General features: G+C 52.1%; 9 protein-coding genes across 9 annotated transcripts; 6 read left to right on the forward strand and 3 right to left on the reverse strand.

Annotated features, from left to right (window-relative positions):
• Positions 1-513: 513 nt before the first annotated feature.
• BO79DRAFT_211458 (homeobox domain-containing protein) lies at positions 514-3,166 on the forward strand. Its single transcript, XM_025683028.1, has 5 exons — positions 514-1,431; positions 1,489-1,626; positions 1,691-1,823; positions 1,878-2,328; positions 2,386-3,166. The coding sequence occupies exons 1-5, from the start codon at positions 833-835 to the stop codon at positions 2,754-2,756; spliced, it is 1,692 nt and encodes a 563-aa protein (XP_025535141.1). The 5' UTR covers positions 514-832; the 3' UTR covers positions 2,757-3,166.
• A 928-nt stretch (positions 3,167-4,094) lies between these two features.
• On the forward strand, positions 4,095-4,978 carry BO79DRAFT_211459 (putative copper resistance protein Crd2). Its single transcript, XM_025683029.1, has 3 exons — positions 4,095-4,390; positions 4,482-4,577; positions 4,632-4,978. The coding sequence occupies exons 1-3, from the start codon at positions 4,231-4,233 to the stop codon at positions 4,706-4,708; spliced, it is 333 nt and encodes a 110-aa protein (XP_025535142.1). The 5' UTR covers positions 4,095-4,230; the 3' UTR covers positions 4,709-4,978.
• Positions 4,979-5,911: 933 nt separating this feature from the next.
• On the forward strand, positions 5,912-9,123 carry BO79DRAFT_59133 (AP-2 complex subunit alpha). The gene is made up of 4 exons (XM_025689460.1): positions 5,912-6,444; positions 6,507-6,841; positions 6,898-8,816; positions 8,887-9,123. The coding sequence occupies exons 1-4, from the start codon at positions 5,993-5,995 to the stop codon at positions 8,992-8,994; spliced, it is 2,814 nt and encodes a 937-aa protein (XP_025535143.1). The 5' UTR covers positions 5,912-5,992; the 3' UTR covers positions 8,995-9,123.
• On the reverse strand, positions 9,075-10,076 carry BO79DRAFT_181420 (YggS family pyridoxal phosphate enzyme; the record flags this gene model as incomplete). Its single annotated transcript, XM_025680150.1, has 1 exon — positions 9,075-10,076. The coding sequence occupies one exon, from the start codon at positions 10,074-10,076 to the stop codon at positions 9,252-9,254; it is 825 nt and encodes a 274-aa protein (XP_025535144.1). The 3' UTR covers positions 9,075-9,251.
• A 2,357-nt stretch (positions 10,077-12,433) lies between these two features.
• Positions 12,434-13,246, forward strand: BO79DRAFT_59149 (uncharacterized protein). Its single transcript, XM_025689461.1, has one exon. The coding sequence runs from the start codon at positions 12,655-12,657 to the stop codon at positions 13,015-13,017; it is 363 nt and encodes a 120-aa protein (XP_025535145.1). The 5' UTR covers positions 12,434-12,654; the 3' UTR covers positions 13,018-13,246.
• Positions 13,247-13,933: 687 nt separating this feature from the next.
• On the forward strand, positions 13,934-18,147 carry BO79DRAFT_275841 (histone deacetylase hosB; the record flags this gene model as incomplete). Its single annotated transcript, XM_025687701.1, has 2 exons — positions 13,934-17,337; positions 17,660-18,147. The coding sequence occupies exons 1-2, from the start codon at positions 14,028-14,030 to the stop codon at positions 18,145-18,147; spliced, it is 3,798 nt and encodes a 1,265-aa protein (XP_025535146.1). The 5' UTR covers positions 13,934-14,027.
• A 705-nt stretch (positions 18,148-18,852) lies between these two features.
• Positions 18,853-21,807, reverse strand: BO79DRAFT_221825 (uncharacterized protein; the record flags this gene model as incomplete). The annotated part of the gene is made up of 9 exons (XM_025683534.1): positions 18,853-20,121; positions 20,218-20,356; positions 20,406-20,593; positions 20,639-20,716; positions 20,764-20,821; positions 20,869-21,189; positions 21,267-21,350; positions 21,410-21,660; positions 21,727-21,807. 9 exons carry the CDS (start codon positions 21,805-21,807, stop codon positions 18,853-18,855), a joined length of 2,469 nt encoding a protein of 822 aa, XP_025535147.1.
• A 781-nt stretch (positions 21,808-22,588) lies between these two features.
• On the forward strand, positions 22,589-24,632 carry BO79DRAFT_240619 (putative MFS transporter). The gene is made up of 9 exons (XM_025685043.1): positions 22,589-22,773; positions 22,836-22,968; positions 23,015-23,090; positions 23,139-23,220; positions 23,265-23,367; positions 23,420-23,827; positions 23,978-24,044; positions 24,101-24,185; positions 24,249-24,632. The coding sequence occupies exons 1-9, from the start codon at positions 22,711-22,713 to the stop codon at positions 24,564-24,566; spliced, it is 1,335 nt and encodes a 444-aa protein (XP_025535148.1). The 5' UTR covers positions 22,589-22,710; the 3' UTR covers positions 24,567-24,632.
• Positions 24,633-26,594: 1,962 nt separating this feature from the next.
• BO79DRAFT_158769 (uncharacterized protein) lies at positions 26,595-26,750 on the reverse strand (the record flags this gene model as incomplete). The annotated part of the gene is made up of 1 exon (XM_025678918.1): positions 26,595-26,750. A coding segment is annotated over one exon (156 nt), but the record flags the coding sequence as incomplete, so codon positions are not given.
• Between the last annotated feature and the right edge of the window lie 188 nt (positions 26,751-26,938).

The raw sequence follows: 26,938 nt of genomic DNA on the forward strand, positions 1-26,938 counted from the left end.
ATCCAGGACTGAAGGCCATTCGTTCCTTCAGAGGTCCGACACTCGTCCACCGACGAACCCTTCCGTCGTGTGCCCTTGGTGTTGCATCTTTAGCCCGAAGACGACGACGACGGTGGTTGTGGTGCTGTTTACTTTTGGTGGCCAACTTGAAAGTGGATCTCTGGTTGGCCGTGACCAAGGCCTTTCGTTTGTCTAACGCCCTGCGTTATTTCCACTACCGTGATCGTGCTTTTGTTTCCGGCTTGGGCTAAGCACGGGTTAATCTGCTCTATAACCTTCTACCCACCGTCCGGTAGTGTTTCCCACCCCCCGCCCCGGCCGTATCCTAGGACCCAGCAAAGGGATCGACCTTCATTTCTTGCCGTTCGCCGTTGGTCCCAGCGGTGGCCGAGATTCTCCTTTATCGTTTCGGGGGCAAGTCAAGGGGAACAGTCTAAAGTAGGAGAGCAGCGTGGTTCATCTGTTGCGGCTTGTCCACAAATCTCACTACTATCAGCACAGCCAACCCTGCCTTGTGTCCATCTGTTCTCTGTCTCCTTACTCCGTACTCCCTAAGTTTCTGCAGAGGACCGGCCAACAGGTTCTTATTCTCTGCCTCCCTCCGTCTTTCATCTCGCGGTCCACGGCTCGGAGATCCTGCGCTTCTTCAGCAAGCGCCCCGACTGCTCGTGCAGACCCACCCTACACTCCCTTGGCTGCGATCCTGGTCGCAGCATCCATCCATAGTCAGATTTATACAGCAGTGCACCGGATCTTTCTGTCCTTTTGGACCTACCTGCACTAAACTTGCCCCGTTGTGACACTCTTCGGGATAGCAGACTCTACTTCTATCATGTCAATCAGCGGACCGTGTGTCTGGTTGTCCTCGTTGTCGCCACCTTCGACTTCCCATTTGCCCGCCATAACGAATCATTGGTCGACAGCTTCCTGGAACAGTGAGCAGGCATCGTCAAGACCGAGGGCCCTGCCGTCCAGGCTGCCCGGGTCGTGGGAAAAGGAGGGCGAGCCAACAAAGCCGTCTACCACCGGTATGCAACCACTTGTGCTCAAGGCTGAGAATGCCTTCACAGCTGCGGCTCCGTCGAATGTATCGAGCCCGGTACAGCAGCGTTCTACAGGGCCCGCTTCCGTCGACAACCGTGAGAATCGGCACACAGAGACAGAGGGCGATGCTTCACGTGTGAAGGTGGAGAAGCACGGTCACGACGAACTACAGCTCCCAAGGCCCCAAAAGACAGCCAGTCCCCATGTCACAACCCAGACGACGCCGGAGCAGAAGGACAGGGAAGCTGCAGTACAGCATGAAAAGGAGAAGGATGATGGTGACGCCGACATGCTCTCCTCCGATGATGGGGCAGGGTCGTCAGTAGGCGGTGACAAGAAACAGTCATCAGATTCGAAAAGTGAAAAGAAAAAGATGAAGCGCTTTCGGTAAGCAAATGGTTGATCTCATCAGAGGTTATGTATTGAACTAACAATTCTTTGTAGACTCACTCACAACCAAACTCGATTCCTGATGAGTGAATTCACACGTCAGGCTCATCCCGATGCTGCCCATCGAGAGCGACTGTCGAAAGAGATCCCTGGTTTGACTCCACGGCAAGTCCAGGTTTGGTTCCAGAATAGGTATTACCCACAACTCATCTTTACAGAAGCCACTCCTACATTGTCACTAACGCATATGTGGCAGACGAGCCAAACTCAAGCGGCTTACAAGCAACGACCGAGAGCGTATCCTGAAATCTCGAGCGTTGCCCGACGATTTCGACACCACTCAAGTGCTACGCACTCCGTTCGACCATAAAACACCAGCAGAGGCACCAGTTGCGTCTCCCCGAACCCTTCTGGCACGTAATCCTGCTTCTAACTCCTTCAAGATGTTACTCACAGATGGCCTGCCCCGACTAAATGATGATGACTATGTTATATCCCCTCTGAGCTCGGCATCAACAACAAATGGTTTCTCGGCGGCTGCAGACAGGCATTTCGAAAGTTATGCTCAACCTGGAGTCATGCCCGGGAGAGGAGGCCCTGCACTGTCAGACCTCCACAGACATAATCGCAGTGCTTTCTCATTTCCCAGATCGAGCAGTTTTTCTGAGTCCTCCTTCAATAGCGGACTCAATTTCCCTGGGCGCTTTTCGAGGCCTGGAGTGGAGCCGTTGAGCCACCCCAGCATGGCTTATGGTCGCCGTCCGGTAGACTACGCATTGGGTCGGCCAGCTAACGGCATGGTCGTTGGATACGATCACCAGCGGGCGTTAGAGGGCTCCGTATCACCCACGGGTCCACCCGATCAGTCAATCCACTACAATGTGGACAGTCACAGTATGTTTTTCCCTCTAGAGCCATGATGAGCAGTGAACTGACATATCCCGGCATCAGACCAGCAATTACCTAACTATCATTCTTCATTGGCCATGCCAGCTCCCAAGGGGTATGGTGGCATGGAAATAAACTCTCATTTACAGCAACATGGACGGCAGATGCCTGCCCTACAATCCGTGCCAGTCTCAGATGCGCCTGACTACCGGTCCTACTCATACGACCATCATTCATACGGCATCAGCCACGCGATGCCATACTCGCAAGCCAATGCTTCCAGCATGAGTCTTCCCGCCTCATTTCCTTCCGATACCGCTCAGGGGGCCGTTACGACCTCCGCCGAAGACCGAATGAACCATCCTCCACAGCTAATCGACCCAGCCAGGGCCAAGTTTGGAGGCCAAACCTTTGAATACGCAAACTACCTATAATGCAGGGTTTCTGTGGAAATGGAAGCCTCATATTATTCTTCAACAACCGCAGTGCATCCCATAATTCTTACGGAACTCTAACCTCATTTAATCGGCTGCGGTTACATACATTCCTTTTGGCTCCTGGCTTTGCACCCATTACAGGAGCCTTTCATCATCTCCTAATCTCTTTTCTCCTTCCCATTCTTCCGACTTTTCTTTCTCGGCCGCTTCCTCTGCACTTGCATTCCATATTATCTCGGAGGCGGAAAAATGCATGTATCTTTCAAAATCAGCTAGCTTTTCTTGGGCGGGTCATTAGTGGCGTCTGATTTCAGCCTGTTTTCTCTCCAATCTTCTCTTGTTTCTGAATTTTTCTAGGCGGGCTGCGTGCATTCCTTTGCTGGTTCTGTTTCTCTGGTCTTGCTGCCCACCTAGCTTGTGTTTTATTTTATTTGGGGGGGGGGGGGGGGCAAGGAGGCTGCCGTCGGTTTACACCTGTACATGGACATTATATTCTAGTTGATAATTATTAAAGGTTATACAAGCTACTGGCAATGACCGGCGAATGGTGCAATCTCCAAGACTGTCTTCCCTGCTAATGCTTTTCGACCTTTTCCTACATTGAGGTCTTAGTAAGCGCCGCATAGAGTCTACGGCATTTGACTGCTCGGGAGATATACTGTAGCTCCCGCGCCGATCCAACAGTAGTCGGTGCTTGTTCCCGGATCGACCCTCGATGGGAGTTTGGAACATCCACCGGCTAGGTGATTTATTGCCTACTAGGGCGGAGGGTACCTGAATAAATGATCCAGGACAAAGTGAGTATGCTGTGCCAATGGGGTGATATCATTCTGTACCATACTAAAGTAATACTAAAGTAGTTGTGCGGCGACCAATGACAACGCTCAAGATTGAAGAAGGACTGGGCAGTAAGCAAACATGCCACCACCAGTCCACGCTCGTGGATTACAAACGCAAGCGATCAGGCTTGCCTGAGCAATGATCCATATTGGGAGGCATTGTCGAATCAGAAGAGGGCGAAAGGCCCAATGTCTGATGCTTTGAGATGGTCAGCAGTCCGCGATCGCCCCCGTCCGGGCCAATGAGAGCGCGGACATTGCTAATCGCGCCCGATCCGCCGCTCAGCAGAACTCGACTGCGGCAAGTATAAATCCCTGCTACAACCCCATCATCTTTGCTTCTTCAGAATACATCATTCGAATATCTTTCTCTGCCTTGGAAAACCCATTTGAAGTCTTTCTATATTACACGCTCTTCGTTCTCTTTGATCACAAAACGTTCTTCGTGACTTCTTAGAAAGATCGATACTTTGAAGACTACAACTACTACTACTTGACTAGTCTCCGCTCCGTCCTTGATTACGTCATACATAGTCCTTGCTCCCTCGGTCTACCGATCAAGAACTACTATATTACAACAAGCGGTCTTCCGTCTCTTTACTTTTCTCCAGTCAATTCACTATCCAGTCAAAATGGTCCACCCTTCCTCCACCTGCTGCAAGACCTCTGGTGATGGCAGCTGTGTTTGCGCTGCCCAGGCCAAGTGCTCGTGCGGCAAGCAGAACGCCCTCCACTGCACCTGCAACAAGGCTTCCACCGAGAACACCGTGAGCGGCGCCCGATGCTCCTGCAGTAAGTCATCTCCTCCCTGTCTACGCAGACTTGAGACATATATGCATTCGGCCTGGTGCTTCTGCGAACCAATCGCTAACATCATCTCCAGGAGCTCGTCCTGCCGGAGAATGTACCTGTGAACGTTCGGCAACTGAGAACCACCCGGTGACGGGTGCCGCCTGCCCATGCGGCAAGAGGTCTTCCAGTAAGTTTTAAAGTGTCTTATGTCGAGAGGATTCCGAGCTAACAAAGACCTTAGCTTCTTGCACCTGTGAGAAGGCCAGCGCCATTGACGCTGCTGTTGGTCTCGAGACTGACTTCACCACTCGGGCTTAAAGTCCACTCCTACACCTTTGTGTGGAAGTTCATGATCAAACTCTTCTTGAGTGTTACTAAATTGCATGTTCTTTGGGGTAATCGGTGTTCATCACGGAGTTTTCGGGGGGTTGAGATTGACCGAATTCATGGTTGCGTGGTTGTTTGACTCTGGGTTATTTTGCATTGCCATAGGCTATTCACATGGGGAAGCGAGAGGTTACGCAGGATCAGTGACGAAGAGTCCAATTATGTCTTAGAATTATACCTAATGCGATGACTGTCTGAATACCTGAATTCAGTGGGGAGATGAGTGTAGGAGTTTTTCTCGAAGATTACCTGGTTTCTTCGTCACCAGTAGCAGGGCGATTACTCTCACGGACATGCAAAAGGACATTTCAATCTGAGCCAAGAACGGAATGAAAAGTAGCAGGGGAGATTCATCAATCTGCGGAGTGATGTCTCTGCTGCAGTATCCCCACCCGATTGCAGTGCCTTGAAATCCGATAAGGTTCCTATAGATGTAGAACCATTCCTCTGAGCACAAATACAACTTGTGGGTGGTAAGTGTTGGAAGTTTAACGCCATATATATTTGATAAAGCTTAGCAAGCGATTATCCAACATAGAAATCCCAAATAAACAATTAATTGTCTTCACTTTTCCTACAGAATGATAGACTGCAGCTCCGATTCCTTAAATGGGGTTGACAGGCGCACCGCCACAGCGCAACAACATTTATCCCGATCTCCGCCGGATCGCCCGCGGAAGTGGCTGAGGCAGCTTCCCTCCTGGGCCAAAAGGGTCTCGTTCTCCCTCCTTTCCGCTGCCGGACAGCCTCCACGTCTCTCTGCTCGTTCCTGTCCCATAGAGCTCGACCTTCTGATCGGAGCCATCTACCGGGCTTTTTACCATCTTCCTGCTCTTTCAACTCCCTGGACAGTCCCCCCTACCCCTCGATTTGCGATTCGACTGTCCGTCCCACCCTCCCCCCTGTCGCGCGTTCTCCGAAAGGCCACACCCCTCCTCCAGATCTCGGCTCCTCCACTTGGCTCACCATTGCCCTTGCGCCATGCTCCATGCACCATAGCCACTAAAGCGGAATTGACAACGAACAACCCCGAAAGGAGGGACTGGACATGATTGTATGACATACACTCATTTGGAGGAATCTCACTAGCGTGGTGTTTGCGCTTACATGACTCCGTGAAGTTCAGGAACGACGATTCCGACAGCTCTCGATTTGATTTCCCGCTCTAATAATTGATCCTTAATTGTTCTCACGTCATATGCTATATCGGTCAACATGTCGTCTATGCGAGGTTTGGTTCAGTTCATCGCCGACTTGCGAAATGCAAGAGCGCGCGAACTCGAAGAGAAGCGGGTGAATAAGGAATTGGCCAACATTCGGCAGAAGTTCAAGGGTGGCAGTTTAAATGGTTATCAGAAGAAGAAATACGTTTGCAAGTTGCTCTACGTCTATATCCAAGGATACGATGTCGACTTCGGTCACCTCGAGGCCGTGAACCTGATCTCCTCCAACAAATACTCCGAGAAGCAGATCGGTTACCTGGCGGTCACTCTCTTTTTACACGAGCAGCATGAATTGCTCCATCTGGTTGTCAACAGTATACGGAAGGATCTGTTAGATCACAATGAGTTGAATAACTGTCTAGCCTTGCACGCGGTTGCGAACGTCGGCGGAAGAGAAATGGGCGAGGCGCTTTCGACAGATGTCCATCGGCTCCTGATTAGCCCGTGAGTGCCTCTACGGCCCTTCTGTCATCGGCCTTTTGCATGTCTGACTGACTGGGATCTAGTACCTCCAAGGCCTTTGTCAAGAAGAAGGCTGCGCTGACCCTCCTTCGACTGTATCGCAAGTTCCCCGACATTGTACAGAACGCTTGGGCGGAACGGATAATCTCCTTGATGGATGACTCCGATATGGGTGTCACGCTTTCGGTCACCTCGCTTGTAATGGCATTGGCCCAGGATAAACCCGATGAGTACAAAGGTTGCTACGTCAAGGCCGCACATCGCCTGAAAAGGATAGTAGTAGATAACGACATTGCCTCCGACTATCTTTACTACCGTGTGCCATGTCCTTGGATTCAGGTCAAGCTGTTGCGGTTGCTGCAGTACTATCCTCCAGCAGGTATGTCTTTCATGTATCATTATCGGCCGTATGTGCACCACTAAACAACTGAACAGAGGATAGCCATGTTCGCGAGATTATCCGTGAGTCTCTACAGCAAATCATGAACTTGGCCATGGATGCACCGAAAAATGTCCAGCAGAACAATGCCCAGAATGCCGTCCTTTTCGAGGCGATCAATCTCCTCATCCATCTCGATACCGAGCACAGCCTTATGATGCAAATATCTACACGTCTTGGAAAGTACATCCAGTCGCGAGAAACAAATGTTCGGTACTTGGGGTTGGAAGCCATGACGCATTTCGCGGCTCGGGCCGAGACTCTAGATCCTATCAAGAAGCACCAGAATATCATTCTCGGATCGCTCCGGGACCGCGATATCAGTGTTCGGCGCAAAGGTCTGGATTTGGTTTACAGTATGTGCGACACCACAAACGCCGGTCCGATTGTGAACGAGCTACTGCGTTACCTTCAGACGGCCGACTACGCCATCCGCGAGGAGATGGTGCTGAAGGTTGCTATTCTCACCGAGAAATATGCCACCGACGCGCAGTGGTACATTGACATGACCCTTAAGCTCTTGTCGCTGGCTGGAGATCACGTTAACGAGGAAGTGTGGCAACGAGTAATCCAGATCGTGACCAACAACGAAGAGCTGCAGGCTTATGCAGCGCACAACTTGCTTGGATATCTGAAGACCGATTGTCACGAGAGCTTGGTAAAGATTGGATGCTATGTTCTGGGTGAATTTGGCCATCTGATCGCCGACAATCAAGGCTCAAGTCCTATTGAGCAGTTCTTGGCGCTGCAAGCAAAGATGATCACCAGCACCGACACGACACGAGCGATGATTCTGTCCTCCTTTGTCAAATTTGTCAACCTATTCCCCGAGATCAAACCTCAACTTCTGCACATATTCCGTTTGTATAGCCACTCCCCCGATTCTGAATTGCAGCAGCGTGCTTTTGAATATTTGTCGCTGGCGACGCTTCCCACCGATGACCTTCTGCGGACGGTGTGCGACGAGATGCCACCCTTCTCAGAGCGCGCCTCGATTCTGCTCTCTCGGCTGCACCAGAAGACAGCCGGCACGACAGAGAAGAAGACGTGGGTGGTGGGTGGCAAGGATGCCAACGCCGACAAACAAGAGGTGCTCATGGCGCAGAACACGGGACTGAAGCGCAGCTTCACCACAATCGTCAATGGCCACAAGACCGGGGCCAATGGCACGACAGCCACGTCGGGGGCATCGGGCGACCTAGCAGGACTGGATCTCAGCGCCCCACCAGGCCCGCCGCCGAACATGGCCAGTGCGGCTCATCTCACGCCGGACTGGGATATCGGGTACAACCGACTCTACTTTGGAGATGAAGGTGTGCTGTTCGAGGATGCGCAAATTCAAGTTGGCCTGCGTTCCGAGTACCGGGGCCATATGGGTGTGGTGAAGATCTACATCTCTAATAAATCGTCCTACTCTATCGGGTCCCTCACGACGACGGTGGATAACCCGGCCGCACCGAACCTAAAGATTGACACAAAGAGTCTTCCCGATCCATCGGTGCCTGCCGTGGGTCAGACGCAGCAGACGTTCTTGGTCGAGGGGCGCGGGCCGTTCACGGAAGCGCCGACAATCCGCATTTCATATCTTGCGGGAGCGCTCCAGGCATACACGTTACAGCTGCCTATTCTCATGCACCGATACATGGAGCCATCGGCGTTGTCGGCAGAAGATTTCTTCAAGCGCTGGCGGCAAATTGGTGGGGGCCCGCTGGAGGCACAGAAAACATTTGGCGTTACGGCGCGACACAAGGAAATTGGCGAGTCGTTCACACGACGGGTGGTGGAAGGCTTTGGGTGGAAGATCCTGGACAACGTGGATCCGAATCCGAAGAACATCGTGGGCTGTGCAGTGTATCAGTTCGCTGAGGGCAAGACGGGCTGTCTCCTGCGACTGGAGCCCAACTATGAGAGATCGGTAAGTTTGCTCCCTTCACTATGTTAACCCCGTCGAGGACTGCAATGAGTGAGCTGACCATATGACTTAGATGTACCGAATCACTATCCGCGCGACACAGGAATCGGTGCCGCAGGCATTGGCCAAGCAGATGGAGCAGAAGCTGTCACAGGGAGAGCGGGGAGACAGTGGGCGATGATGCTCGGGGTGTGTCATGCTGCATGTTTGATTCTTCGTACTCCGCCAGGTGGCAGATGGCGGGGGGTGTATTTATTATTGATATCGCACATATATACCTGGGACATGCGGGACGCTTGTTCTTTTCTTTCATCTTAATGTACAGGCAGCAGTCGAAGTTACTGTCTTGGTTTCCCTTCCTCTCCCATCTCTTTTCCTCCCTTAAGGATGCATGATGCTTATAGAACACGTCGTGAATCGTAACACCTTTTAATGGGCTCAAACCACCCTGGCCTGATCCTTGGGCGGCCTATCCCCAAAGATAGTCGTCCCAACGCGAACCTCATCACTACCCAGAGCAATAGCGCCCTCGAAATCCTCACTCATACCCATACTCAACTCCAACTTGGCCTCCTCCCCCAGCAAGCCCAACTCCTTGACCACACGATCCCTGGTCTCCCTCAGACACACAAAATCCTCATTCTCATTCTCCGGCGTGGTAGCCTTCGACCTGGCAATCGCCCCAATAGTCATAACCCCTTGCAACCGCAACCGGGGACACTTATCCCTAATAAAGCGACACAATTCCAGCGCGCCATCGCCCGGCTCAACCCCACTCTTATTCTCCTCCCCAGAGGTATTCACCTGCACGAACACCCTCAACCTCTCCTCATGATTCGTCGCCTTCACCTCAGCACTCCTCTCTCCCCACCCTTTATCCAACAACGACGCCTTCTTGGTACTATCTACGCTCTCGACGGCCCAGAGCGCGGGGGTATCCCGCGCCAGAGTCACGCATTTATTGCTCTGCAGGCCGCCGATGAAGTGCCATTTTATGGTGGTGGGGAGGAGACGGGCTTTCTCTTGGAGTTCTTGGAGGTAGTTTTCGCCAAAGTGGGTTTGATGTGTGGGTGGGTTGGTGGTGGTAGTGTGGAGGGTGAGGATGTCACTGGCGGGTTTGAGTTTGGAGACGGCGACCAGACGGGGTGGGGTGGTTTTTGGAGATGAGGTGGTTGCGGTGTTGATGCGGGCTGTTACAGTTGCGAGGTTGGTGAGGAGGGTGGTGGTGCGGGTGGGGGTGGAGGGGCGGATTGAGGTGGTCATTTTTGTAGTAGTTATTTATTTTTCCTCCCCCGTTGGGTTGTGTTATATGCGATCTCTGGTTCGTGAGGTTGGATGAGGAGATAGTAGAACAGTAGTCCCAAGTTACAGCAAGTAACAGGTGATGATAAGATTGACTGTTCGGGCCGATGCAGAGCTACTACGCTAGTCTGGTTTGGGTGTTAGTGTTACACGTGATGGAGTGAGGTTCAATTCGGATTCGGCTTTATTGTTCCGAAGAGCACGTGGCTGACTAAGAGGGGGGACAGTTCGTGCTAACTAAGCTTAGCTAGTTGGTTAGTTCCAGATTAACTAATCAGGAATCAGTAATCAATCAGTCGTGTCGTCATTCTGCAGATTCGAAGAAGTCGACAGTCCATGGGTTTGGGGTTAGAGTTCGAGGTTACGTGTGTGTGTGTGTGTGTGTGTGTGGTGTTGTTCTAGATGATCTACTATTAGTTATGCCACTCTTTGATGTCATTATTCCCTCTCTCTCTCTCTCCCCTCCAGATCCCAGCATGCAACGACAAAGCCACACGTTGCTCCTTACCCCCCTCCATCCCCTTTCACCCCTCTCTCTCTTTCTATTTTTCCACTTTCTGCCGGTAGATCACACTAGAAGCCCGTTTTGGTTTCCCAAAACCGCCGCCCGGAGAAGGGAGGGGGGCTGTCAAGTCAGACCTTCGTCTTACTCCCGAACCCACTGCCAATTTCCATCGACTCCATCCGGCTCCATTTTGTCAAGGGACTATTTGTCTTCCGAGACCATTAGTGTTGACTATCTCGGCTGAAGGAGGAGCTCGTGGGTAACAAACAATAGTCGCAGTCCCTCTCTCTTTCTTTTCGGAGCGGTCTAGCAACCAACTTAACCAACACGGGGCTTTTATGTCCGACATTATCTCCTTAAACATAGCAAGTACGTACTAAAGAAATACAGATGCCTAGACCTCGACTCGCCGGATGTTCGACTGCTATTCCTATCCTGTCCGTTTTATTCCTTTCATAATGGTGTTCCTTTTCTTTTATTTTTTTTTTTTTTTACCCCCTGATGCACGCACACACATACACATAATTATACTCCCCCTGATTTATTATTATTAATAGAATTTTTTTTTTCCCCTTCCTTCTCTTTTCTTTCCATGGTTGTAGCAGATTCTGCTTGCCTTTTGTGCCTTAATTTTTTTTTGTTTGATGTTTCCTTTTATAAATTGACGTACCACTGACCACAACTCTGAAGTGACATTTAAAACCCGGATGGACCGGGGAACCATCACGGAACTGAACCAAACAATTTCGAGAAAAAATAACAAAAAAGCGAGATTTATAAGAAGAAAATCCAAATGAAAAGGGTAACACTAAGTAAGAAAAGGACTCAGGAGCCATCCGAATTAGGCAATGCAGTTAGTAGACTAGGTCCCAGTTGGCTTGGGCTTCGATCGATACGACAGTCCGATCATCCCTCATTCTCCGTGGTAGCCGGGCCAGTGAGCATTTGTAAAAGTAGTCGTCGATTCCTCTTCGTCATGATGAACCAGGGTTGCTGCATCTCTCACCGTTTCCCTTCCCTCCCTTCCTGCATGAAGCCATCATTCCATCCTTCCATTTGGTACACTCTTTAACGCCCTACTCCACCACAGCGCTTGCAGCTGACGTCAAACACTCGCTCTGCACCAACTGTCTGGACGGCTCTTTGCTGCTGCATTGTCATTCATTGCCCTTTCTCTCATGCTGGCTCTTTTTAAAGAAACACTCTGCCGTCATTTGCCTTCATTGATCATCCCAGTCGGCTTGAATGGAGTGGTGGTAGAATTCCGCTGACTGACCGACTGACTGATTGACTGACTGGCTCCCTTGCCCTCATTCATTAACGCTCTGCTCCCCTTCGCCTTTTCTCTTCCTCCCCACCTCCTCTTCCTCACAACTCTTCCCCTCTTCTTGCTCAACACGCATTGATGAACCTGGGAATTTACCTCCCATACTCGATTTTGATACAACAGTCCCGGAGACTGTCAACCCTCCAGCCTGGTTGTGCTGGAAGTGCGTCATATCAGCTCTTCCAACAAACCGCTTGACCCTCAAACCGAACCGCCCAGTCCAGACCCGCGGAACGCCGAGTGATCTCCATCCCTCCATCGTCATCTAGTGTATATCCTAACTATAAACCGCCCTCTCGTCCACCAGCTTCTACGCAGAATAGATTTTCAACTTACGAGACACGGCCAGCAAGAATCCACCTGCTTTGAAAGCAGTGTTACTACCCGCATTTTTCACTACAAAAAAGGAGTACGACCGAGTACATTCTTGCACCTCTCTATTCCACCCCCTCTCCGGAAGACCGCGGAGTCAGAAGAATCCCGCACCCAAATCCACACCGACTCAAACCCTCTTCAGCGCGGCCGGTCTTTGGGCACGAATTGCTTCTTGGTGGATCTAGATTCGACCGTTTAAACTTCCGGCACATTTGATCTCTCGCTTTCTTTTCTTATTTTGTGAAATTTACTTTTTCTGCACTGCCTCCCATCACCAACTCATCAATCACACTACCCGCTTCTCTGCCCTCTACCCCCCCCTCATTTCCAAGATGTGTCGCCAGTACTTTATGGTCTATGAATGGTGCCGGTGTGAAGAAGATGCCGGCCAACAGCTCTGTTCCTCGCGCAACAATGAGAACAATTACTGTCCCGAAACGTCCATCCAGTTGGTCCACATGCACTGTTTCTGCTACGGACACGCAACCCACGGCTTTAAGTCGGAGCGCAAGTTGCGCAAGCAGGAGCGCAAACAGGATCGCAAACGCTTCTCAATGCTGAGCTTTACAGACAAGAGTGACAGGAGCGACAGGAGCGAGCCCAGCGCCTCCAGCGAGACCAGCGAGCAAAGCTTGCCGACTCCACGGAAGAAGCGATGGTCCTTGTTCGCTAGCTTACGGTCGCGGACCTTTTAAGCTGCCTTTGATGTGGCCGAGTGTGTTTTTGCAATCGTTTGATTTTCCTTTGTGAATTGGGGTATTCTGTGAATCATCAGCACCGGTGTTTGGATGCATGGAATCATCTTTCTCCTTTGGGTGGGTTCGGTTCGGGCGTTTCTCGGGGTTTATTGTGTTTTTGCTTTTCACAGGGTCGGGCGGGACTTTGCACTATCCCGATGAGAAAAAAGAGACTTCTTCATACCCTCTCTTTGGTGTTTTTTTTTTTTTTTATTTTGGGAGGGTTTTATACATTGGGGTGACAATGTATGTTATCTGGATGGATATAGATAGATTGACTACTCCGATCGGATCGGGAACGATCTGATTGTGATGCGCGAACCCCGGATGATGCATGGATTATTTGGGGGCAGCAATAAGACGATCGACTATTGTCTGACCAGTGATTATTGGAAACCACATTGGCCCCGGTCAGGGATGATGGGTCATATTCTCGACAAGTTCCTGCAAGACACCCTTGGAAGGACTACTTTAGATGCAGCAGTAGTGAGTTGAGTAGTATCGAAGTAGAGATTAAGTAGAGAGGGCCAAGTGGAGCGCAATCCCGGATGGATCGCCGGCCCCTGAACCTGGAAAGTTGGAAGCTTGATTGTTGAAGCTTGAAGAATGAGGGGAAAACCCTGCATTGCATTGATTGATTTGATGGAATGCAAATTGATTGATTGACTTATGGAGGGAGGGAACTGGGTTTGAGTTCCCGTGCTTGTTGTTATCTTGTCTCCCTCCCTTTCCTCCTCTCTGTCTCTCTTCCTCTCTTCTCTCCCTCCTTCCCCCCTCCTCCTCCTCCTCCTCCTCCCTATCTATCCCTGAGTATTCAACTCCCACCCTCCCCATCTACCAACTCTTGTCGCATTATATTTCTCTTTTATTTCTATCTAGATTCTATAAATCTATAATTCTACCACTTCGATTTACCTCTCTACTCCACCTACAGAACATCCACTGAACAACCCCCCGATGGGCCCAATATGGACCCCTCCAAGCGCCATGAGCCCACCGCATTCACTGTGGCTTCATCCCCCCCAGCAACCGAGTCCCCGCTGTCTGCAGATGACGCGACTGCCTCGACTCAGAAACTAAGCTATCCCTCTCTACACGCGATGTCCCTGCCTCCCTCATCTCCTGGACTCTCGTCAGCCGCCTTGTTGTCGCCCTCCGATCCCCCCGCGCGTGCTGTCGCGACCCAGGCGCATCCCACCCCACGTCGCATTCCCAGCTCCAGCTCCCTGGCTGATGAGCGTCGCAAGTCCTCCCCCAGCCTGAAGAAACGCTCATCCACCGCATCACTACGTTCTAACCGTGGAGCGTCCACTTCACCCCGCCCCAGCTTATCGCGACACTCCTCATCCTCGTTCGGCACCTCCCCGACGAGCGCGCCCGCCACCCACCCAAACATGGCCAAGAAGGCTCATCGGACAGCGTCGGCGGAGCATTCTGTCGCTGCAGCAGCGGCAGCATCCATCGCAGCAGAGTCCTTTCGCAAAGAAGTGGCCTGGCATCAGTCCGCAAAGCCACAGTCGCAGACACTCGTGCTCGTCCATGATGCGTGTTATGGCCATCGCTTCTCGCGCCCGCGAACCTCCCGCGCGGCGCTTAACTCTATCGTCGAGCGCCCCGAGCGCATCCAGGCCAGCGTGCTGGGCATTTCGGCCGCCTATGTTCGACTAGCCCGGCGACATGCTGGAGGCACGTTCGCCCCTCATCCCGACCTCAATCCGCAGCAGCTGCCGGTCCCACCATTCCATATTCGCAAGACGGCACGGAAACTGTCGCTCAGCTCGCCTGCTGTCACTCACGTGCATGGGTCCAAGTGGATGGAGGACCTAAAGACCATGTGCGATGCAGCCGAATCCCGGCTTGCGTTGAACGGCAAGGAGTTGGTCCGCCCTCGCAGCGCCGGCAAGGACAGCGCCGCCACTAATGCCCCTGCTTTTCACGAAGGAGACCTCTATTTATGCTCGGAATCCTTGAGCGCGTTCGAAGGCGCCCTGGGAGGTGTCAGTGACGGCGTGGACGCGGTCATGGGTCCGGGCCCAACCAAGCGAGCGTTTGTCTGCATTCGCCCGCCCGGTCATCATTGTTCTGCGGGTCATCCGTCAGGGTTCTGTTGGATTAACAACGTTCATGTGGGCATCTCGTATGCGGCCATGACTCATGGCTTGACCCATGCCGCCATTCTCGACTTTGATCTGCATCATGGAGACGGATCGCAAGATATCGCCTGGCAGCAAAATCACAAAGCGATAACCGCGCCACGGAATGCGGCCGCCCATCGAAAGACCATGGTGGGCTACTTTAGTCTGCACGACATCAATTCCTATCCGTGTGAAATGGGGGAGCCGGAAAAGGTGCGCAATGCGAGCGTGTGTATTGACAAGGCCCACGGCCAGTCCATCTGGAACGTGCATCTGGAGCCGTGGAAGTCGGACAAAGAATTCTGGGACCTGTATGCTGCCAAGTACACTGTGCTGATCGACAAGGCGCGGGCGTTCCTGCGCATGCATACCGAGCGGCTGGCCAACACGCCCAATGGACCTCCGCCGAAGGCAGCCATCTTTATTTCAGCCGGGTTTGACGCGAGCGAGTGGGAGGGCGCCGGCATGCAGCGCCACCAGGTAAACGTGCCCACCGAGTTTTATGCCAGGTTCACGGCCGACGTGGTGCGGATGGCGAACGAGGAGGGCCTGGGGACGGATGGGCGAATCATCAGTGTCCTCGAGGGCGGATACAGCAATCGCGCATTGACCAGCGGTGTGCTCAGTCATTTGTCTGGGCTGGGAGATGCAAAGGGCAACACCCATGATGTGGATGACCGGCAGATCGATCGTCTCGCGTCAGAAATGACAGATCGTCTGGGCCTATCTGATTCGGCAGAGGGGCGGTCGGTGACTGAACCGATGTACAACAGTGAGTGGTGGTCACCAGGAGTGCTGGAGGAACTGGAGGCGCTGGTTTATTCGCCGGCTGCACCTGTCAAGCCCCGGGAGAAGGCTGTGCCGACCTACTTAACCACAACGCAGTCATTTTCTGCCAAAGTGGTCAATCCCCCGCGAGACCGCAGGTCGACCGGTTCATACTCGAGCCCAGAGCCGGAAGCACCGTCTCCACCCCCGCCAGTCGGCTGGGCGACTGCCACACATGAGCTATGCAAGGTCCTGGTCCCGACCGGTCGGCAGACGACAAGCTGTCGGCCGGAAGAGCTCAATGCCGAGGCATCGCGCCTGCGACGGGAGCGTCAGACAGCCGCAGATGCAGCCTCCACAAGCGCGACCACGGCGGCGGTGGCAGCTGCGGCTGCAGCTGCGGCTACAGCTACAACTACGGTATCGACCACAGAAGACAGCCGGATGAAGCTCCGCGTGCGAAAGCCCAAGCCCTCGCTGCCTGCCTCGCCTCCGGCAGACACAGTCAAGCGCCCTACAGCTCGTGGCAGTCGGAGAACCACCATCGACACAGCGCCAGACACAGCTTCTGCAGTACAGACACCCGGTCGCGTGGCCCGCAGGAAGAGTGCAGGAGCCGGGTCAGCAGTATCGACGCCAGAGCCGACCGGGCCCAGACCCGCGTCGAGTGCCGCGGTGCGCAAGACTAGTACTTCACAATCCAGCACACCTCGATTATCCTCGAATCCGAATACGCCTCCTGTGCCGCGAGTGCCGCCGGCTTTTCTTTCTGCCGAAAGCGAAGGATCGCCAAATCCTGATGGGACCCAGGATGATCTGGACAGTCTGACGGCCGGGGTACGCAAGCTGCATATCAAGTTGAAGGTCCCATCGCCAGAAGAGAATGCAGCCAGGGAGAGAGAAAGAGAGAGACGAGCAGCGGAAGAGCGGAAGCGCGCAGCCTCCAAGGCCAGTTCAAAGACGCAGACGCAGACGCAGACGCAGACCCCCAAGTCGCCTCGCAAGCCCGCTGGTCGGGCACTGAGCTCGGCTTCAAAGGCGGCTCGGTCTGCAGCGAAGCCCGCACCAGTGGCATTTCAATCAGATACAGAAGCCAAGGACGAGCCATCGATCGTCACGCCTGTGACCTCGTCACCGCTGTCCGTGAGCAAAGTTGAAAGCAGTACCACCAATGGCTGGGACAGAAGTGAACCCGAGGCTGCAGCTAGCATGGTCATGTCGCCGCCATTGACACCAGGCCGTCCGCCATCGGCATTGTATTCCCCTCCCGGAATGACACTGGCGCGGGACGGATTGCCGGTGATGATGTCAAGCGGGGTGATACCATTTGCAGAGGCCGTACGGAGGGATGAGCAGGGGGAGGAGCAGAAGGAAGGTAATAATTAATTATCATTGTGATTCACTCATTGATTTTCCTTGTGTTGGACTTGATACTTCTGATATTTGTTTGATATACCCCTCGTGTTGGAGTTTTCCATGTCATTCCTTCTTTCTTCTATGTCAGAAAGAATTAAAATTAGCAGAATAATTAATCGATTGAATGTAGCACACATATCTCCGAGCAATCTCCGATCCGATCAGATAAAATTGTGCACCGCCACGCTGAGTCATTTGCCTCTCTCTGTCTCTCCGCATGACTCCCGCCGCCAGGCGCTTCCAGCATCTGCCAGAAAGAACATTATTAAACATTTGCTTAGTCTTTTCAATCTACGGAGTATTCTTCCCTCCATATATCTCAACTCTCACCTTTCCTCTCCATCCCTCCCACTCTCGAACCAACCCATACTCAGAAAATCCACCAAAAAAATGTCCCCAATACCCTCCCCGAACCAAACCACCTCATCAGCAACAGACGCCGACCTCGACGCCATCGGCTCCCACTGCTCCCTCCCAACCTGCAACCAACTCGACTTCCTCCCATTCCGCTGCCCCTCCTGCAAGGGGACATATTGTCTGGAACACAGAACCGAAACAGCGCATAAATGCCCGAATGCCCGAATCTCACCCTCACCGTCCACAACCTCTACATCCACATCCACAACTCAGCAGCAACAACAGAAACCCAATATATACACCGCAGATCAATGCGCGCATATCTCATGCAAAACTCTCATTAATACCCTCACTGACCCTGGCGTGCGATGCGATCAGTGTCGGAAGGAGTATTGTCTCAGACATCGGTTGAGGGAGGGGCATGATTGTCGGCCTGTCTCTAATAATAATAATGGTAGGAATGGTGCTAGAGGTGCAGGGAATGTGGGAGGAGGGACGGATACGTTGAAGTCGATGTTTGGGAAGTTGCGCGCTTGGGGGAATAAACCCTCTTCTTCCTCCTCTTCTACCAGTGGTAGTGGTGGTAGTGGTAGTGGGAGGAAACCACCCAGCCGGGCAGTGCAAGTGAATACCATGAAACGCACCGCCAAGGGGGAGAACAACATCCCCAGCGACAAACGGATCTATTTACATGTTGTGGGGACGAGCGAGACGACGAATAAGCCGGCGACGGATCCCCCGAGAGGGGACTTTTTCTTCGATGAGAGGTGGAAGGTGGGGAGGGTGTTGGATGATGCGGCGAGACGGTTGCAAGTGGAGAATGTGAATAATCGGGGCGGAGGGGAGGAGGAGAAGTTGAGGGTGTTTCATGTTGAGGGGGGAGTGTTTTTGGAGTTTGGGGAGAGTGTGGGTGCGAAGGTGAAGTCTGGGGATACGGTGGTGTTGTTGAGGGGGGCGGGGGTTATTTTATAGAGAAACCTCCCGGAGGGAGGTGGTGTAGACGGGGGGGTGGGGATGTAGAGTATATACCCTTGCTTACTTGTTTGCTGCTATCTAAACATATTCATCTATCACTCACTGTCTTAAACTCTCTATATACGGCGTAGTATAGTACCAGCTAAACGCTCATCTTCATCTTAATCGCCTTATGCGGCTTATACCCAACGACCTCAAACTCCTCCTCCTTCCACCCATCCACAACCCCACTACCCCTATCGTCCCTCTTAATCCTCACCTCCGGAAACGCCACCGGCTCACGTTCAATCTGCTCCTTCAACGCCTCCACATGATCCAAATAAACATGAGCATCACCCAAGGTATGCACCAACGTCCCAGGAACCATATCAACCGCATGGGCCAACAAATGCGTCAACAACGCATAAGAAGCAATATTAAACGGCACACCAAGCCCCATATCCGCACTTCTCTGATACAACAAACAATCCAAATGGCCCTTCCCCCACTCCCCATCCCTAACCACCCCATCTGCATCCCTCTTCGCATCCGGAAACCTAACATAAAACTGCGCAAACATATGACAAGGCGGCAGAGCCATAATCCTCATATCCTTCGGATTCCACGCCGACATAATAATCCTCCGATCGAACGGGTTCTCCTTCAACTTCTTGACCACCTCAGCTAACTGATCCACGCCCTGACCGGTATAATCTGTCTTAGCGTCGACGTATTCCGCCCCGAAATGTCTCCATTGGAAGCCGTACACGGGACCTAGGTCGCCGACTTCCCGGTGCGAGAGACCGACTTTGTCGAGGTATTCGCGTGAGCCGTTGCCGTCCCAGATTTTGATCCCGGCTTCGCTGAGGGGTACGGAGGAGGTCGTGCCCGAGATGAACCAGAGGAGTTCGGCGAGGACGGCGCGCAGGAAGACCCGTTTGGTGGTTAGGAGGGGGAGGATTGGGGTGTAGGGTTCTTCTTCTGAGGTGGTGGAGGGTTTGGAGAGAGAGAAGCGCATCTGTGGAGGGGCGAAGATCGAGCGTGTGCCTGTGCCGGTGCGGTCCGGGCGGTGCTCGCCTTCCGCGAGGATGCGGCGGATTAGGTTCAGGTATTGGTGTTCTTCGTGAGTTGGGTCGTGGGGAATGGGCTGGGGAGTGGTGGTGGTGGTGGTTGTGGGTTGGGGAGTTGACTCCTGGATGGGGAGGGTCTCGGCTGAGGGGGCCATTTTGTATATTTCTCTGTGGTGGCTGTTTCTTGGTGTTTTGTGTGTTGTGGTATCTTGATATGGGGTATAAGTGATTTGTAAATCGTGTCTGGGGTGAAGTGGGATGGAGGAGTAAATGCTGGGATTGACGCGCCCGCGACGCGCCACGTAGTCATGTGACCGTGTCGTCGGATGTAATATCCGATCTCGGAGGTACGATGTATAGATCTTATAGATGGAACAGTAGCATACGACTCTATTCAACTGGTATCTGGTATCTTACTCCATCAAATCTACTCCCACTCCCCGCAGTGCAGTCACTACCCACTCCGGGTAATTCGTCTTCTCTCCATACAACTTCCCAAAGAAGTCGCGCAAAAACGCCGGGAACCGGTCTTCTATGATGGCCTGTCGCGCCGATCCCATCAGCGACAGCAGATAGTGCACGTTGTGCATCGTAAGCCTGTTCATTAGTACACATCATACCATACACACTCTGGAATGGCACTTACAGATGCGCTCCTACTGTTTCCTTCGCCGCCAAATGGTGCAGGTATGCCCGCGTAATGCCCAGTCCACCCTGCTCCTTCGGGAGACAGATGCTGCAGGTGCAGCCCTCCTGCACCGGCCGGAAGTCCTCTGCGAAAGACCGGTGGCGCAGGTTCAATGTTCCTGTCGGGACCACAGCGTTGCCGAAGCGCTAGAGGAGTTAGCCAAGTACATCAGCCAGGAAAATACAACGTACAGCCGTCCGTGTCGGCCAGACACAATCAAACATGTCTGCGCCGAGCGCAACTCCCATGATCAAGTCCTCCGGATAGCCCTAACCAGGTCAGCCTGCACATACACCCTCTGAGCTGAACAACCTACCACTCCCATCACATATCGCGGCTTCTTCTCCGGAAGCAGTCCCGTGCAAGTATCCACCCTAACCAATTAGCCCAGAACCCCCATAAGATAAAGGATACAACATACACCCTGCAAAAGTCCTCCTTCGCCTCACCACCAGAAAGACCACCAATGGCGATACCCGGTGTATCTCGCGCCACCATCTCTTCGCAGCATTGTTTCCGCATCTCCAAATCCAGTCCACCCTGGATAATGCAAAACAGATTCTGTCTCTCCGGGTACTTGTGTGCATCGATACAACGATCCAACCAGCGAACGGAACGCTCCATGGCTTCGTGAATTCTCGCCTGGTCCGGCGAAGTGGTTGCAATCACGTCGTCCAATTGCATGATAATATCGGATCCGATCGAATTCTGTAACGAGATGGAATGTTCGGGGGTGAGCAGCCTTTAGAATAAAACTGCCATTAGCTTTTCGCCAACCACAAACACAGCCTACCCCCGAGAGAAAAGGGAATAACGAACATCGGTGTGCCATCATGAGGACTCAAAAACCGTACACCCTCCTCCGTAACAGTGGCAAGTTTAAGCAAGGACACCATTTGGAATCTGCACTCCATCATCAGTTAACCCGATCATCACGGAGACATAGGCGATATCAAGCGCACCCTCCACTATCCGTAAGAATATTCCGATCCCATCCCTGCAACTTATGCGCCCCGCCTACGGCATCCAGCACCGCCTGGCCGGGTTTCAATCCAAGGTGGTAGGTATTATTCAGACAGAGCTGACAGCCCGTCTGGCGGAGCTGGTCGTACGTCAAGCCCTTCAGGGAGGCCTGGGTCGCGACGGGCATGAAGATAGGGAGGGGGACATCGCCATGGGGGAGGCGGAGGGTACTGGCGCGTGCTTTTGTTGTCTAGGTATAGATAATATAGTCAGCATACGATGAGAATTCTCAACCAGATTGGAGTAGCGAGCATACTGAACACTTAGCATGTAAATCAAAGGTCAATGCCGAGGGCATGGGTTTGCGCGTAGGAGTGGTGGTCGTGGCAGTCGACATGGTTGCGATAGTAGGAGCCCCGCTCGGAGCTGGAGCTGGAGCTGAAGAGGGGATGATGCGGGCAAGGGTTGATGTTGTTGCCGATTTATATAAGGTTGTAGGGGTGGTGGATAGTATTGTGCCTGAGCGGCAGCTTCTTATCCAATTCTGTGCGATGACTCGGGCATACATTCATGAAAAACCCAGAAGCATGGGCATTCTCTGTCTGTCAGCGACTCTTTTTGTCTTTCTTGTCTTGGATCAATATCAGTGGTGTTTGTCTTGTTTGTATTTTTTGCATTGATTGATACTATTGGTATTATACCAGGAATGCTGTCACGGTCATACAGAATTACAATACGGACATCTTCCCCGCATTTACTCCGTCTCCCCCATTCTCATAGTATTGCCGGTCCCTGCGGAGGTCCTTCGATGTGGAGGATGCCCTGGAGAAAACTATCTATCCTCATCATCTTGAATTTCCTCCTCACATCTGTCTACTACGAGCGCATTCTCGCCTGCTCAAGAGAATGAAAGATTACAAGCCCAATTCTTTCCTTCCAATCAATCAATGGCAAACAAACCTTGCATACCCGACTGACTCGCCCGCAGCAAAAAGAACTTCCGCTCAACTGAGCCAATTTTGCCGATCAGCCACTAGCAAGCAGCCATGCAGCTTAAGTAGCCTTTGGGGATGGCGGTCTGCCTCCGGTTCGGGGCTAGCTAAGCTGGACTGAGTTGGAGTCAGCCGGTCTGTCGGTCTTCTCGCGTGGAGTTTTCTGCACTCTCTTTTCCTGTCTGTCTCCCTCTGACGCACGGTCGAGTCACGGAGATTTACGTGGTGATCTATTGCGACGAGGGGTGCTGCTACTGATTCATCATTATTAAGGTTCACGATAGACCTGTCTTGCTCAAGACATCGCAATGAGTGGGGAAAAGAATTTGGACCACGCTGAGAGCGTGCAGGATGTTGAATTTGCTCCGCAGGTGAACTCTCTAGCTCTCCTCCATTCAGCTTACAGACTTCTAATGGCATAATGGCAACTCAGGTAACCGGGGAGAGCTACACTGGGATAGATCTCAGCACTCGCGAGAAAGCCCTGGTCTGGAAGCAAGACCGGCGAATTGTGCCACTCTGCGCGGGCATCTATCTTCTCTGCTATCTGGATCGTTCCAACATAGGTAATTGACATCCTAGGGCATGCAGTATAGTATACTGACAGACTAGGAAATGCCAAAATCCTCAACCAAGACACCGGCAACGATCTCCTCTCGGAGACGCATATGACTTCGTACCAGTACACGTAGGTACCTCTGCTGTCAAGTTGACTGTGCAACTGCTAATCATGCAGTGTCGCACTCATGGTGTTCTTAATCGCGTATGCGCTATTCGAAGTGCCCTCCAATTATCTGCTCAAGAAGTTGAAGCCCAGCGTAAGTCATCCCCATTCCAGTCAGAGCAAGATTAACGAGAACAGAGATGGATCGGATTCCTCATGCTGTCCTGGGGAGCTACCACAATGGGCTTGGGCGGATCGCACAATTTCTCCCAGGTGACTGGTATTCGGTTCCTGCTCGGAGGTAATAGATTGAACATCGATATTTGTGGAATCTGCTGACCCTGACATGTCAGCCACGGAGGCCGGCCTTTTCCCCGGGCTCGTCTACTACCTGACATTTTGGTATCGCAATTCAGAGCGGTCCATGCGCGTTGCTCTCATCCTAGCATCCGCCACCCTCGCGGGTGCTTTCGGTGGTGCCATTGCCTATGGCGTAGGACATATGAACGAGGTCCGCGGGCTATCAGCATGGCGATGGCTGTTCATCATCGAAGGCGCTCCGTCGTGCGCCTCGGCCTTTCTCGTCTGGTTCTTCCTCCCTGACTATCCCGAGTCGGCGTCGTGGCTCAGCCCGGAAGAGAAGGATCTTGCTATCCACCGATTGAAAGAGGAAGGCTCTCATGGAGCGGCGAAGGCTATGAGCTGGGAAGAGGCAAAGGAGATCCTGACGGATTGGAGACTATACGCGCATTATATATTTAGTTCTCCCAGTGCATATCAGCGACAGACCCTAACAATGCTGGTATAGGTATATTTCGGCATCTCGACCCCCTTCTCCAGTCTTTCCCTCTTCACCCCTGCCATCGTCAGTGGCCTTGGGTATGCGGATTTGCGGGCCCAGCTCATGACAGTACCGCCATGGGCTGCTGCCTATGTGGTAACTACTGTCGTTGCATGGTCCGCCGACCACTTCAACAGGTATATAGTCATCTGCTTTCAATCCGAGCGATACTGATATATGAACCGAAACACAGTCGTGGTCTGCATTCCGCCCTCTTTGCCTTTATCGGAGCCATGGGTTTCCTCGCATCTGCCGTTCTTCCCGCAGACGCATACTTGGTACGCGCAAGCATTTAACCCAATCCAGCCATTATCCAGACCATCCACTAATCCGTGTCACAGCACCGATACGGATGTCTCGTAGTCGCAGCCAGTGGCTCTTTCGCCTGCATCCCGCCCTTACTCGGCTGGCTATCTGCCAATATCCGCTCGACAGCAGGGACCGGCCTAGCTATTGCATTGAACGTGTCATTTGGGGCGCCGGGACAAATCGTAGGGGTATGGATATACAAATCCGACGAGGAGAAGAAGGGTTATCCGACGGGACATTGGACGAATGCGGCGCTGCTGCTGATGGTCACGGCGGGGTGTATTCTGCTGCGACTGTATTATGGATGGAGGAACAAGGGCACCAAGGGTGGTGAAAGGTTTGCTTATTGATTGATTGACTGCGTGCTAGTTATCAGGTTAGTACTATAACATGAATAGTATATAATTGAAGTTGGGGAGATCTGCCAGTCTGGTGAGAGTTCCGGTGCTGGAGGGAATACTCACCAGCAACCATGGTTCATATCCACCATATTACTTCCCAGGTTCTTCTCAGATGGATTTCAGCACCACTCGGCTGCCAATTGTGCAATTAGAGTAATTCGTGCCCAAGTCTCGAGAGGTAGGACGGTGAACGAGTCATGCTAGTGCGAAAAGGAAAAAAGCAAAATGGACTAGAAAGAAAAAGGCAGTTAGTTCTCGCCAACTCAAAACAAGGAATCCGGTGGATGCCAATTGATGCCAATTGATGCCAATTGGAGCAACTGTGCCCCATATTGCAGAGAAGACTGTCTCCAAAAGTAGATAGCAGACGCCATGGCATACCTAATTGCCATCTACCATATGGTGTTAAGGGTGCGCGGGTCCCACGGAGAATAATAAATGAATGATTGGCATGCGAACCATGGAACCGGAGAGACTGGCGGGCGGGCGGGCACAACACGTGAAGGAAATAAGGTTAAGCTCAGGACCATGACGGGTTGCTAAACCAGAGGTCTGGTTTGCCAATATTCAGTAGGTAAGAATAAATAAAGTAAGGTTTCCCTTCTCCTGGAGGGGTATACGGGTCAGCAACCACTATTCAACACCACCCGCTAAGCACTATCCAGACCTGGCATCCCAGGGGTTTGGGTGCTGTGGATATTTCCGCGTCTGACAAAACTCCCGAACTGGCGGTGGGACCTGAGGGTCTTCCACTTTTCTTTTCTTCACTTAGCGCTGACGGACTGATTGACTGGGCTGGTCTTGAGGAACTGCTCGGTTCCCAAATAGAAAGATAACCAAAAATAATTGAATTGAAAGCATGACTTCATTCGAAAATAGATGGGATAAATATGAAAAAAAAAAAAAAAATAAAATAAAATAAAAAAAAAATAAAATAAGTAAAAAAATTTGAACCCCGGCAGACATTAGTCTCTACACCAATCCATGGAGGGGCTATTCCCAACCAGGCACTGTCGCCAAAAATAAGAAAGACACAACGGTCTGGAATAGATGAAAAGAAAACAATTCCCGAGATGTTCCCTCAACTCCGCCCATAAACGCTGTGAGAACTGATATGGAAAAGAAGAGAAAGATTTTTTTTTCCTTTTCTTTTTTTGTTGACTTGTCAAATTCCCTCCCTCCCCTGCCAGCACTCAGTTGGCGCACAGCAAGTCGCTTCTGCTCCGCACTAACGATCGCTTGTCCAGAATGCATGGGCGATGGGCGCCTCTCTGCTTCATGGCCAAGCGGGCATAGGAAGGGAAAGTAAAAGATAAGAAAAAGACCGGCAGTATGAATCGCTACCATGATGAAGGAGGAAAGAAAATAAAGGCCTCAAAACTAACTCGGTCAAAATGCCAAAAAGGTCGCAAATCGCACGAATCTGTTCTGTCGTCCTAAAGCATTTGTTCGGGGCCCGACTGTCGGATTTAAAGAACTGGCGCAAATGACAACAGGACTGTCAAATGCGCTCGCCGCCTGCGGATTGAATCAAATCAATATGACCGGACCATCCGAGCCGACTCCGGCAAGGGCACACTGCAGAACAGACAGGGGCCAAGGTTCATCCGCTCAACGGTAACCTTCTTCCCGCAGGAAGTGAGCCTCAGCCATGTCCACAATCCACCCCATACCGTTGTCGTGCCATTCTGCGTTGGGGAATAATCAAGGGAATCGAGCGGGGAAAGAGCAAACAAGTCTCGAGAACAAAGAGGGAAAGGTCAATTGTCGACATCCGAAGTGTTGTACATGTCTGCGAGACCCGAGGAGTAGGCATCAATCCGGATGGCGTCGTACATAACAAGCAAACTGAGCGTAATAAATAAAATAATCATAGAAGAACCGGAATAGACGAGGGCGAGGGAGAGGAGAGAGACATGAGTCATTCTCCCAGTGAACATCCAGACAAGATCTAGAAATACAGCCTCTCGACGAACATCAAGGGGTGTTGGTCAACTTCCTCCAAGCGACCTCAGCAGCATCTTCTCGGGCATTGTTATCACCGTCGAAGAAGTATCGTCCCGGAATTACCCACGGGACTCCCGGGACACGGTGCTGAACGGTGACCTTGGAGGTCCAAGCTGTGCGACCTCCTGAACAGCGACACACCCGTCAGTATAACCAGACCTTTTGCTTGAAATGAGGAGGCTCAAAAGTCGGTGAAGCAGAGCTTAGCTTCGCTATCACAAGCACACTGTGGGCAACAGCAAGCAGTGAGGGGCAATGAAAGGACAAGGAACTCCCAACAACGAGGGGTAATCAGGAGAGTTGACGGCTGGGGG

Source organism: Aspergillus costaricaensis (genome assembly GCF_003184835.1).
Source record: "Aspergillus costaricaensis CBS 115574 unplaced genomic scaffold BO79scaffold_42, whole genome shotgun sequence".
In the NCBI taxonomy this organism is placed as follows: Eukaryota; Fungi; Ascomycota; class Eurotiomycetes; order Eurotiales; family Aspergillaceae; genus Aspergillus; species Aspergillus costaricensis.